The sequence below is a fragment of the Triplophysa rosa genome, linkage group LG24 (assembly GCF_024868665.1).
Source record: "Triplophysa rosa linkage group LG24, Trosa_1v2, whole genome shotgun sequence".
Classification (NCBI taxonomy): Eukaryota; Metazoa; Chordata; class Actinopteri; order Cypriniformes; family Nemacheilidae; genus Triplophysa; species Triplophysa rosa.
The window spans coordinates 10580338-10594327 of NC_079913.1; the positions used below are offsets into that span (position 1 = coordinate 10580338).

General features: G+C 38.8%; 1 protein-coding gene across 2 annotated transcripts in view; it reads right to left on the reverse strand.

The window, feature by feature from the left end:
- Positions 1 to 10226, reverse strand: part of lin7a (lin-7 homolog A (C. elegans)) — a 33252-nt gene extending 23026 nt beyond the window's left edge. For both annotated transcript variants that reach the window (XM_057323767.1, XM_057323768.1), the window contains exons 1-2: positions 10092 to 10226; positions 1602 to 1720 (exon numbers count right to left, since the gene is read on the reverse strand). In XM_057323767.1, the coding sequence (XP_057179750.1) occupies positions 1602 to 1720; positions 10092 to 10131 (159 nt within the window). In that variant the 5' untranslated portion in view covers positions 10132 to 10226. The remainder of the gene's footprint in view (positions 1 to 1601; positions 1721 to 10091) is intronic.
- Between the last annotated feature and the right edge of the window lie 3764 nt (positions 10227 to 13990).

Below are 13990 nucleotides of genomic sequence, written 5' to 3' on the forward strand. Positions count from 1 at the left end.
TTCAATAAAAATAAAAATGGCAAATTTTTCAGTTTACATGTAACACCTTTCTACATAAAAAATCTACGTTATACAGTAAATCTTTTTCTGGGTACTACAGTACTGATTATTCCCAGTAAATCTTTACTACTGTAAGCTTTGTAACATTTTTGTATATTACAGTAAAAAGTCAGTGTCATAAAGTAGAGCATAAATGAAATTTGTATATAACAATAATTTTCAGTACGGCTCACACGATGACAAAAACACTTACTATTTTGGTGGCACTCAGGGCCGTCGCTAGTGGTAGTGACACTTCTAATGGCCCCAACTGCCTAGGGTCCTCACAAAATCCATACTATAAAGTCAACTGTTTTGTAAATAATTTTAATATAGGAATTGTATACATGAGGTTTTAATGAAATCCCTAAAAGCATGCAATTTGGCGAGAAAGTTTTTGTAAATAATTGTGATTGCCCCTCCCCAAAAATGGTTAATGGTTTAGTCTGAAAGTCTAAGTGAACAAAACCAGAGTTGAGGCAGCAGGCAGCTTAGAGCAGGAGAATGAGTGACTAAAAATGTCGCTGCAGAAATGTCATAATAAGGAGAAAGGAACTCAGAGAATTGCTGTATCCCAGTCTATCAAGACGTTCCTTAGAAGGTAGGGCTCTATAATTCCCGCGATGTGGGACAGAGATGGATTCGCGTTATTCGGGGGAGTAAAAACATAATACCCGCAGATGTGTAACTACATGCGTGATGCTCATGGAGCTGTCAGTGTCTGTGTCTAACTACTGTATATACAGTAGTATATAAAGACGTAAACACATGAACATCTCCGAGCTGCTCTGAGAGTTTACTTCACACGCATTTCACTGTTTCCTTTGAGAAAAGCTACTCGCACTGAAACTCAAAGGTCTTTGCAGCGGCCCGCCAAAATAAAAGTCTGGTTAATTTGAACAAATTATGACCCAGACCACACGTAAAAAACACAGTAGTACACTTGTAGTATAATCTGTATTAGTTACTATTATTAAACTGCAGTATATCATAGTGACGGTATAGTATAAGTACAACATTAGACTATATACAATAGTATTCTACAAAACATCTGTGTGGGGGCCCACGTCAATATTTTTTCAGGGGGCCCAGAATTCTCTAGCTACGGCCCTGGTGGCACTGGCCAATTGTCTGACAAAATAGCTAGCTTTTGCAGCAAGAACTAAATGTTTTGAATGCAATAGAGCTCTGATGTTCCAGCAAACAGTTGTGACCATTGAACTTACAGTTTAGAGAAAGTTAAGTCTCATTCGAGAAGTGAGCCAAAGCGATCGAGAAAAACTGTAATTTATTATACTTTTTGTTACATGGAGCAGTGCGTCCATTATGTCCACACATATCTGAAAATCTATCTTTGGGTTCCACAGAAATCAAATGACTTTGTAATGACATTAGAGATAGTAAATGATGACGGTGTTCATTTTTCGATTGAACTGTTCATTAAAATAATCATTTTATGTCATTATTATTAATTGTCTAATCCATCAAATACTGTCCAACACTGAGGTCTCCTACTGAGAAAACAGTAAGGTTCATTACAGGTCACGTGACACGTGACTCACCTCTCTAATGGCTGTGCAGAACTCACTCTGTAGAACCTTCTTTAGGGACTGCAGCTTGTGACCCGGGACGTCACCTGACTCCTGTAATTTTTCCAGCAACTCAATCACCCTGGCAACATCTGAGAGAGAAAGAAAGCACAGATGTGAAGTAGAAGAGAGAAGCAGTGATTCAAAGACAGAGAGAGAGAGAGAGTAGGGTAGGGTTCGCTCAGCGGTTACATTAGCAGTAAAGGGCAGGGAAAGGTGTTGGAGCTGCAGCGAATCGATTGGGAGGATAATGGAAATAGACTTGCTGAAGGCCAGAGAGACCAGCGAAAGCAATGAAAGCTCTCTACGTGGAGCAAAAAAAAACATTCCACAGCCAGAACCCCTACATTCACCTCGCCATATAGCTCAGAGACCTTGGCTGGGGTCAGTCATGGCCTGTTATAAACAAAACTGCTATAAAACAGAAGATGGCTTACATTTACATTACATTTAGTCATTTAGCAGACGCTTTTATCCAAAGCGACTTACAAATGAGGTAAACAATGGAAGCAATTGGAACAACATAAGGACAACAAAAAGCATAAGCGCAGTAAAACTGGTCTCATATAGCCTACCACATTATACAAAGGTAAGTTTTTTTTTTTTCAGGGATAGAAAGTGTAGAAAAGAGATAGAAGTCAGAACTAATCGGTCAGGTGCTGACAGAAGAGATGTGTTTTCAGCCGATTCTTAAAAATGGCTACAGAATCTGCTGATCTTGTAGCAGCGGGCAGATCATTCCACAAATGTGGAACAGATCCAGAGATGGTACGTGGATGAAGATGATGGTAGATTTATGAGTCTGCCAGAGATTTCATAATCTTTAATCCAGATTTAAATTAAGACAGTGTAAAAAATAGACCAGATTTACTGTGTTTCATCGGCAGTGCTTTAAAGTGTTGGCATGATAAAACATTTGGCGAGAAGATCCGTCTTTAAATGTAATGCGGGTAAGTAAGCCATTATCGTTTTTGATGTTTATTTGTTTATCCCAACCAGCCAAACAGCACTGGATGCAGTGTGCGGTGGGACCTATCAATGTCCAACTTCTTTTGAAAACAGCCATTACACTAAATTTCGTACAGTCTAATCCAATCAGTTAAAAGATGTAAAAAAAATCATTTTACACATCCCTATCTCCAGTCACGTTCAGCAGTTTATAGCCTACCGCTTGACATGTTTTTCTTTACGCATGCATGTGGCTAATTGTCCTCGTACATCTTCGGACCATAAAAAAACATCCCTTTTACGTAATGTGCAACTGTCCAGTATGAAAAATGAAAAAGATACTTCAAGACCCTGTCTAACCTCGAGATACAGTGTGTTTTTGTCCCCAACTACCCAACATCAGATAATACTGTTGTTCGTACATGGACAGTGGAGCAAAATGGGACAAACCCTGACAGAAACTAATAAAACCAGACCCTGTGAGACAATGAAAGCAGACATGAAAGCTATTACAGCCCGTGGCCCTGTGGGAAAACAGCACATGGAATTGACTTGAGGTCAATTCTGTCAGTCAAATTGAGAAGAAGGTTACGACCTTTTTGCTTAAATCTCTGAATGCCAAATAGAATTTCGACATTATTTTGTCACACTGCACTGAATTTCTGCACTCCGGATTAAAAAAGGTCACCGGATTTAAACTATTCTGTTGTTAAAGCAGATTTGATTCCATTAAAACTCTGACAGCTAGATCTATAACTAAGTGTGTCCTGGGACGTCTCACTTGGCTACAGCAGAGAGCTGTCAATGAAACGTTGGTGTGACATTAATCACACTATTGTCATCAAACGTCAATAAAAATGGATGGCCGATGCTTTTGTTGAAAAAACCAACACAGGCAATGCCCTAAACAGGCCCCACGCTGATTTCTTGCATGTCAAACAGCAAGAATTGATGATCTGGTGGTGTTAGACACAAAAAAACGATTGAAACAGCAGGAGAGTAGTTTTATCACTGGTGATCGATTCATTTCACTGTATAACATGGATGATAGAATATTAAAATTAATTTGTTTAATTAAATTGTGCAGATGCTCAATGGGCTTTGAAAAGTGAGAAAAATTGCTTCATATAAGCTCTGGTCAAAAATTTTGCATTCAAACTGAATGTAGATGTATGTATGAACGTAAACGATATTGCCTTTGAATTTGAACTTATAATGCTGCCTGTGTAGGTTTTGAACTGGAGCACCTGCCTAAGCAAATTGGTAACAATTCATAATATTGACAAAAGCATTAAAGAGTGCTCAGAAAAAAGGTCCAACGCATTTCATCAAAGTCCACCCACCTTGAGATTTCTGGCCTTGCCTCTGATCTATAGCGCAAAATACATAGCAGCATGAACTATTACGCTGTCCGTTCCGCTTTCCCTACAACAGAGCACCTGACATCAAATTACTGAAGGTAACCTTTGTCATTGTGTCCTGTAGCAGCTTCCACAGTCGAGCAGATCCACACATGTACAGTACTGGCTGCTCAACAACTGTCTCCTCATTAATACGGTGATGAAGCTCTGTTATTACCGGCTGCTTCTGTCAAGAGGAGGGTCTGGGGTCGTACGTTTGCGGTAATGAGCAGATTTTGCGCAATTTTTTTTTTATTGCTGTCACTTACTGTATATATCTTCACCATTGATTTCACTGACAATTTAACAAAACATAAATAACACATTCCAGTGCTGGTGCTATTAACAAGTTCACCTACAACCCCAGGGGGTATCCAGTTAACATTTGTTTAGGATAACTGCCATGCATAGGGTGTTTGCTATATGTACTTTTTTCTTTTATATATCTTTTAAATTAGTAATTATTATTAAATTAATTGCCATGAAAATACCTCAGATTTACATCATACAGGGATTTTGAAAGATTTGTAATGAAGCACCACCAAGCCCTTTTAGCCAATTAAATCACTGGGGTCCTATACACACTCGATTCAACAGGCGGACTGAATTCATGATGCCAGCTCATTATAACACACATGAACGGAATAAAATTTCCTGTTTGCCAAATGGAGATGCCCTGCATGAGATGAAGCAGGAATCAGGGGCCGTTTTTTGTCCTAGTCCAGCCCTGGCAGGAATGTACAGTATAATACAGAGCATCTCCATTTGACATACAGGAGCCTGAGATATTTTATTTATAAATGCAAAATAATGATTTTCGACAGGATATATGGCTGTAAACTGTTTTGTTTTCCTTAAAGTGACAGTTCACCCCAAAATAAAAAAATTCTGTCATCATTTACTCAATGGACATCAATGGGGTTCAGTATTGTTTGGTCACCAGCGTTCTCCAAAGTATCTTCTTTTGTGTTGTGCAGAAGAAAGAAAGTCATACATATTTGAAATGACATGAGGGTGAGTAAACGATGAACTATTTGGGGTGAACTAAATACACAAAACCCTTTCTGGGAAGTTGACTGACTAGGCAGCAAAGAAGCCTCCTGACTAGCAACCTCTGTGCTGAAATGAAATTTTTAGAGAGAAGGCTCATGGTTGGAAGCGTCCAATACAATGCAATCGGAAGTCTGAAAAACGCCTTTGATTGCTTACAGCACTTTCATCTATCCTGATCTGATATTCAATAACCTCAGGGATAAAAATGATGTCTAATGTCTTATTAACTCTCCAAAGATCAATTACCCGAATGTCATTTTGTGGGCAAAGTTACTTATAAAAATAAATGGAGTGGTTAATGCATTCGGAGAGAGCGTTAACGATCATATCTTCGAAAGAGCATGAAGCAACGTTTTGAAGATAAATTCAGCCATTAAGAAAGTTATACGATGAAAAAAGCTTCTAAAAGCATTTAAGCTCCCGTCTCAGGTACTGCTATTACAGATAGGATTAATTCTCTGCGGTGCCTCTGGTTTTCTTGCAGATTTGTGCCAACATCTGACCTAGACACGGTGCATTAATACAGGTCCCATCCCAAATAAAACCATTTTTAATACGTCTCAATGATACACGCCATTATTCATTGGAACACGGTCGCACTGAGCGTTATTCCAAAAGATTAACCGCAAGGATTCGGATTTGCATGGTGGCAGCTCAAGCCCCGGTGTGGATCTAGCCTGAGACTTGCGTCATATCTACGTTCTTCTGGTTCAAAAACAGTTCAGCTGTTGTATGAACAGTATTGTAGGTGGTACATTAAACCACCATGGAGACCACTAAGGCATTAGGGGCTGCAAATGCGTTGGCTAAAGAGTTAAAGCGTTATTATGTATTTCTTCTTGAAACCCATAGTGTCATAAATGAGAAACATTCCAGAGTGATTGCGTAATTCCACGCCTTCAGATCTTCTGCCCACACGGGGCTGCCTGCCCACATGAATCTATGAGTCTACTACAATGCACTCTGTATGTCACCTGGCTTTCCATTAAACCACGTACTACACCATTTAGACTAACTATTTTATTTAGACCATGTACTGTAAACAAACGTTTTTTCTGGTTTGAGAGTGTTTTGCTCTAAATGGAATTTCTAGTTATTTTGAACCCAACCTATGTTTTTATCGTAGATTCTTTTCGCCAATAGGTTTTATTCTGTCAGGGAGAGTTCGATGTGTAAAGAGCATAAGCCATATTTTGCATAAGTTTATCTGACAAAATACTTAAAAAGTCTGCAACAGCAATCTGTCAGTAGTGCGATAAATAATGTGTATTATTCTCAACGCTTTCTAAAAGTTGGTCACAGCAAAGAGACAGGGAAGGTCATTTGCTCTGCTTTTCGGAATGCGGGTTATTGATTTATGAGGCAATTGTGGTGCAGCATGGCACATTGATAAACTCTGTTAGCTTAATGGGAAAGTGTTTGCAAATTTATTATGATGTATGAATTCTAGGCTTTCCCTGTGCACTTGCTAATGTAGTGTAGGTTGTTTGTTGCCCCCCATGTTTTAAGTTTAAAGATCTCCCTTCAAGTCTCTGTGATATTTCTAGGTATGGCTTGGGTCCATTCCTCAATGTACGGCAACAGGATTTATTTCATTTGTTTTGTCTTCCTTAAGATGAAAATCACAAGTCTGTGACACACCAAAGTTTAATACTTAATATTAAGTTTTTCTCACTTGACATTAAATTGTGGGCTACAGAGACTGACAGTCTTGTTATTAAATCCTTTCTATGAAAGGAAACCTCAACAGAGCTGCCAGATATAAATTTTAGCCTTGCTCGTAAGGAAAGACTATAGAACGGATCACTGCTACAGACAAGCTGACAAATAGCCTCCCAGTCCACTTGATTGTAGATCAGACATTTGAATCCATTTCATGTATCAGATAGTGACTTCCCTGTATTTTATTCTTCTCAAAGAGTTGGGTCCTGCTCCTTCTGAAAGTATATTGAGCGTGTCTCTATTATCAAGGGTTGATTTGAAGGCGAGCATCACTATTACTATTGCTTTTTTACAATAATAAATTATTACTATGCTGAAATCTATAGCGTTTTCAGCGTTATGACATCACATAAACATGGCAGCATGCTGGGAGGATCGGATAATAAATCCTGATCATAAATATTCATATTTAAAAGAATAAAATACATTATATGCAGAAACAGGTCTGTAAAACACAGTAATGATCCTCTCTGTTGATAATAGTACGTTGCATACAATTGCATAGCATTGTTTGTCGTTTGCGCTTGCAAAAGATGTCCGTAGACATCATTGTTGAAAGTTGCAACACCTGCAAAGCTGCTAAGTCTGTATAATTTATATAAAGAAAACAAAGCATGAAAACAAATGGATGGGGCTTGATTTTATGTAATGGGAATTGATTGGATAGTGAAAAGTGGGCATTCCGTCCTTGAATGAAGCCCGACTGGTCAAAACCACCGGCAAGCATTGACATTGATAAACATGTTTTGTTTTTTTGGAACAGCATGCGCTGATAAATTGTGCACAATAACACCAAGAATGTGTATTAACTTGGCTCAATTTTGATTTTGTGTTGATTTATGATATATGTGATATTATGTGATATTTCCTTATGATTAGACTGCAGTTTTTGTTTGTTCTTATATTGTATAAGAACAATACAAAACTAGTTATTCTCAGCCAAGACACTTACTGGCCATGCTTCACACATTTGTAACAGAACAATTTTACTGCAAAGGGCATTGTCATTATCATTTTACATGCCAGAATGATTTGCCTGAGAGAGTGCTGGCCATCTGCCTCTTTTTAGATTCAGACAGGCATCTTTATGGGTCAGGCAAGCTTGAAGAAGAGGCTGGTCTCTGGATGGCAGACCTTCCAAAACACAAAGTTTGTGCAGACCCAAAACCACATCCACGAGCAGGACCCTAGAGGTATCTCGGGACCTCACTTTATCAAAGAAGATGAATTAGAAGTAATTGGTTCGACTGTGACATCCCAGCAATCTGAGAGCACCCCAACTGGCTAATAGCCTAGATTGAGAACTGTGCAAGTGTGTACAAATAACCTCGTGGGGCTTTTATCCCTTGATGTCTAACTGATACACTGTCTGTCTTTCTAAACCCTCTCTTTTTCCAAACATGCAATTACTAGTAACACAGACAGTTTTGATCAGATACAAATAGTCTAGGGTATGGTTAGCTGATCTTAATGTCAAGCTGGTCAGGTGTTTTAGCTTTTATCTTTTTACATAGAAGGCTACACACAATACCCTAGGATATCTGTTTTTACATACCTGCAGCTTTTGCAGTTACCTTCCTGAAAATCGGTGTATACCCCCCAGCCCCCGATTAAATTTCTCTTTCTAGATAGCACATCTACAGTCGTGTTTTCTAAACACAAGCATTCCAACTAAGATCACCCTTGGAGGTGTAATGGATTTCCTGTCATGTGGGACTTTAGCTCAATGCTGTACATGAGTTGACAATGAATTGTATTGATTTTGGTTTGATAATTACAGTCACAGTTCCATACTGTACATTAGTGACACCTTCACAGAGAACAGTAAGCTTATCTTTAATTATCAGTTCCTGAAATAAGATAAGAAACATCATAACCTAGAACTATAGATGCACCCGAATAAAGACAGGTTATTTGCTTTCTGGTTAAATTATATTTACAGTTCTGTATGCTTTCATGTTCCTTGTGTAGCCCCAAGCAAAACAGTCTTATTGCAAGAGAATGGCAAATAATATGTGGCCTGTGGCTTTCTGATATCATAAAGCTGTCTGTTTAAATGTACTGCCATTAAGCAAATCAATTACTTTGGGTTTCTTTGTAAACAACATAAATTAATAGGAAGTAATGAGGACATTTTTGTTTTTGTCTTGGCAAGTCTCAACTGTACTTCTGCAGTGTTTGATTCATTTGCTAAATAAAATGTAAATAGCCCAAGAAACTCGGTCACCCGGCCTCATGACAGACCTTAATAACTCATATTGTACCTGTCAATCAACACTTCTTCTACTGTATGCAATGATTCTTTCATCCGAGTTCATTCATTATAATAGGCTAAACAAGCTGTCTGCTACACAAGCGCGTGACAACATTAAAGGAGCGTTTTGATTGGTCGTGCAGGTTGCGACGTCATGATCCTGTTATTCCAACAATACAGTTTCCTCACATCCAAAGCGCGATATGCGCACATGCCAGAGGTTTCTCGTGTCATTTCCCTATAAATATCTCCAACGCTTTACTCGAGTGACGCTTAAACTGGTTTCATTTCCCACATGCTTTTATTTAACGTGCTTTTAATCGTTTAAATAGAATCTTGTTAGCATTGGTGGATTTAAGAGTATATAAAAGACCAACAGCGATATTGTTGCACTTACAGTCTCTTCAGTCTACTCTGACAGTTCAGACCCTTGGGCATCTACTGGTGTTGTAAAAATAAGCAATGACAACGTTGCTGCCATGATAACGTCAACGACGCGATTAAAATAAGCAAGCCTCCGTCCACATGACTTCAAATGACACGTATCGTTTTTCCCGAAGGAACGTGTTGGAAACATCGTGCAATCGTACAGTAGATCGCGGTTATTAATAACAGCATCCGTATATAGCGTTTTATAAAAAACGCTGTGAATGAATAGCCTGAGGTTGTTTTGCATGAAAGTTCCGTAAAGTGAAATAAGGACGAAATAGCCTAGACAATATAGAGACCGTTGTGTTGACAAGCAGTAAAGTGCATGTGCATAATGTGTCTTAAGTGATTTATTTAGAGAACTGTAACATGTAGCATAGGAAATAAATTGTTAGCGAGCTTTAACATGACACACATTGATGGATCCGAAAGCGCAAAGAATTTTCTGATCATCATCATCATCATAAACCTGACGGACTCACGAGCCAAACGGAGAAAGCAACATCCACCGAAACATCTAAAGCCCGAAGACTGATTTCATTCTGACAAGTCCGATAATCCAAAAATCCGATAAATCAATAGTGCAATACTCTAAAGTAACCTCCAGCATCTTTCGTCCGATAGGGACTGAATGTGCGTGCGTTTTTCAGTACTCACCTCGCTCCAGGGTTAGCGGTTGGACTGTCACTGTCGCCATGACTGCTGTATTATAAGAGGAAGAGAGAGAGAGAAGCTACTGGAGCTGCGGCATCAGCGCACAGACCGTAGCGGCAGAGAGAGCGAGTGAGAGCGGATTGGAGCCCGTGTGGATAATGGGAGTGGTTGGGAGGGGTACGGGATTATTTACTATCCTCTTGTTTAGCGGACGAATTCGAATTTCCTGACGCCCATTGAACGTGCTGGAAATCATCGAGCGGGTTTTCTAATCGGTTTAAATGTAACTTTACGTTATTATTCAATCACGAACGTTCGTCGACGTTAAATGATAAAAAATCCTTAGAAAAAAATAGAATGTATAATGCGCGTCGAATCTATAGGCTAATTGATGTTAGAATGTCAAATATTCGAACTTTTAATGTTCTGAAAAAATGTTCATCAAATCTATGTTTACATTTGACATTTCTGTGGAAATTAAATAAGTAAGCTATTTAAGTTATTTTAATCGAATTTAGTTTCATATTTCCAAATAAATCTTATCGTCAAATGTAGTATTTAGACATTTAAATTTCTATAAAATGATTAATCGTGGGATAAATCAGAAATTAACATTATAATTTCTAACCCTCATTGAATGGGAAATAAAATTAAAAGTCCTGCTAAAAATATCTATTGTTGTTTCTAAAGAAAAGGGGGATTAATCAGATATAATAATCCAACCATTTTTTAAATTGACTCTGTGACATGTAGTGAGTGTAAAAATTAATTCATCTAATATTATTAAGGGTCATACCCATTTAAAGGATTAGATGCTGCTAGCGCATAACAGGAGCAGCGAAACGCGTCCAGGCATTGCACATCGTAAATGCAGGATTTAGGCCTACATTAAGCAAAGGCAAATCCCATGCACATAGCCTCTGACCTTTGCAATAGACTGACAGCAGCAGATAGAGTGCTAGACATTGTGGCAACCTATCTAGTGTAATTTGCTCTCTTCAGGCAGTGTGAATTCATGCAGTGTTTTACACAATGTTGTTTGGTGTCTGCTAGATATATTTTAGTTTTTGCAGTCTCTTGCTTTCATTTTAGAATGAACTCCCATCAAGTCTCAATAACAGCAGATACCAGAGGTGTACTACAATTTGTTTTTTAATCGACTCTGTTCACTTGGAGGTTTTTTTTAATTAAACAACAGTCAACCGTTGTTTAATTGATGTGGAATTGATATGTCTTGGGCTGCGTTTCCCGATAACGTTGTCTCTTAGCGCGCTACGAAGACTTTAAAGGTACACCTTAACTCAAGTTATACCTTTTCTAGGCGTGTTCCCCGAACTATACCTTTTGAGGTTACTTAAGGTAAACCTTCTTAAGTGCGACGTTAGCAGGTGCTGTCCATGGCGGTGGTGCTGAATAGGTTGATATCCATGCCTCGAGAATCGATTGTTCGCTCTACCTTGCGTTATAGAGTGGGTAAAGTATTGAGAAAACAATCTTTATTATAAAGAAACGCTTTAGAAATAGTAGAAATTGCATTTATCAGGGCTCACTGAAATAGTATAAAGAAAGAAAGAAGGAAATATGTGTGTGTGTGTGCGTGTGTGTGTGTGTGTGCGTGCGCGCGCTGTGTGTGTGTGTGTGTGCGTGCGTGCGTGCGTGCGTGTGTGTGTGTGTTTATAATTTTGCAAGTATCCGATCCCGCACCCTCACGGACATACGTTTTCTGCGTTAACCAGCTACATTAACTGGCTGTTTGGCTTCGCTTGTTTTTGAAAGGGTCATTTATATTCTCATAGTTTGCCATCGTGTGTTATGTTCTCCACGATCTATGTTGATTCACATTATTGGCGTAAATCACTCATTTGTGTATAGGGATAAGTGTCCCATCCAGAATGCCAATCACTCGCAGCACACCCGCAATGGCACGGAAGCCTTGATGTGCCTCCATCACATCGTGCCTAGCGAAAGGCATATGTATGTAATCGGTGGCATGACGGTGTAGGATGTTTGTCACTGAGTGAACGCACCGCCACACCGAGGTCTTTCTCAGCCCTTATTCATCCCCAAACACCTCCAGAAAACTCCCCACGGCATAAAAACGAAGAGCCGCTGATTGTCGGGGCTGAGGGGGTAGCTCCGTCGAGTTTGTCTCGACAAAATTGGGCCAACAAGATGCAAGAGCTGCAGAATTTGCTCTCGTGGCAAGCTAAATTTGTGTAGAATTTTCTCTTCTGACATGGTAGCCAGGGAACTAAAATGTTCTCTAATGAAATTGTGCAAATACACTAACTGGATCCGTGGACGGCGCCATCTTTGATTTAAGACAACTATTCGCTGTCTCGCTGCCATAGTTTGACCAAACTCCCCATAACATTCATTCCCTTTATATAGACGACGCCTTTCCTGTCAAATGGTTTGCCAGCTGATGTGCCTTGGGATAGCTGTAATTAAAAACGCTAACAACCATCAGTGTATGACAATTTTATTCATGAAAACACTTCAATAGCCTACACTGAGTGTATTAAACCCGAGTATTTTATTTGTAAAATTAAAACTAAGTTAAAGTAAAAATGTAAATTTAATACTAAATAGAATTTTATATTAAATTATTATATTACATTTTATATGTGAAATTAAACTGCGATGTAGAAAAGCTTTTTGCATAGCGGTATGAACCATCAAAGGCGATAAGGTATAGCTAAGAGCGGTCCAGACTAACCTTACGAAAGTATGACTTACAGAAGATATACTTAACTAAGAAGGTTTCGGAAAAACACGTATTAAAGATAAGGTACAGTTTAAGGTATAATTTAAGAACGATGTGGCGTTAAGAAGGTTTCGGGAAACGCAGCCCTGGTTAGTCCCTGCTGAATACCAGGATAGCTGGTCGAAAGCATACTTATATTGTGTTTTGGTTGCTGGTTTCTTCATATTATGATTGGGCCTACTTACACCTTGATTTTATAGATTTTTTTGCTATTTACTCTCGAATTTTAGCCATCAATTTTTTTTGCCATTTATATAAAAAAAATTAACACACTATTCTGGGATTTTAAGAAAATTCTTCAACTCCCTCAGACTTGGACAATTTAAAAAATTCAAACGCTGACGGATTGCTCTGTCAGCCGTCCAGCTGTGGACAGATGTGCACTGGTAGCAACTAATGGGATGGATGGAGGGCTTAAAACCAGAGAGAAAGAGGGCACATGGAGATTACGCTGTCATGGCCATATGGGAGGCAGCCTCTGGAAAACAGTTCTGCTGAAAATAGCGGGATTAACATATAGTGTGCTGGGAAGCTTTCCCGATGAGAATAAATTGATTTCTGAATGTCTGCACAGCTCTGAGAGCAAATAAAAATGAATGATTGGGAGCAAACAAGAGGGCAAGGAGAAAGACTATGTTAATGTGAATGTTTAGCGCGTATTGCATACTCATTTTTATTCTAAAATGAGTGTATTATTGTAGACCTGTACAGTATGTGCGTCAGGGTTGGCTCTTTTTGAATTAAACATTTACACCACACCGGATTTTAATTTGTAACGACGGAGGAGAAATTAAGTTGCAATTCGAAGGAATTTAACTCCGTTATAGAACTAAAATCTATACGCGTCCAAAACTACAACACAAACAAGAAAATGACCATTATTATATAATGGTCAATAATTGTGGCAGTTTATTACTTAAAATGTAGAATACATTTTTTATTTAATTTGGTCAGAAATTTAAAGTTTCTACAAAAGAAAATGACAGCTATTCATTTGCCTGTTTTGAAAGTTAGAACGTTTTGAAGCATGACCTCCCTGTCCCAGCAGGACCCCAAGCAACAGCTTTTCATGACATGAAAGTGGTGTGAGAGGGGCAGGAGCGAGATTGCCGCCGTTAGCTTGCGCTTTCATTTT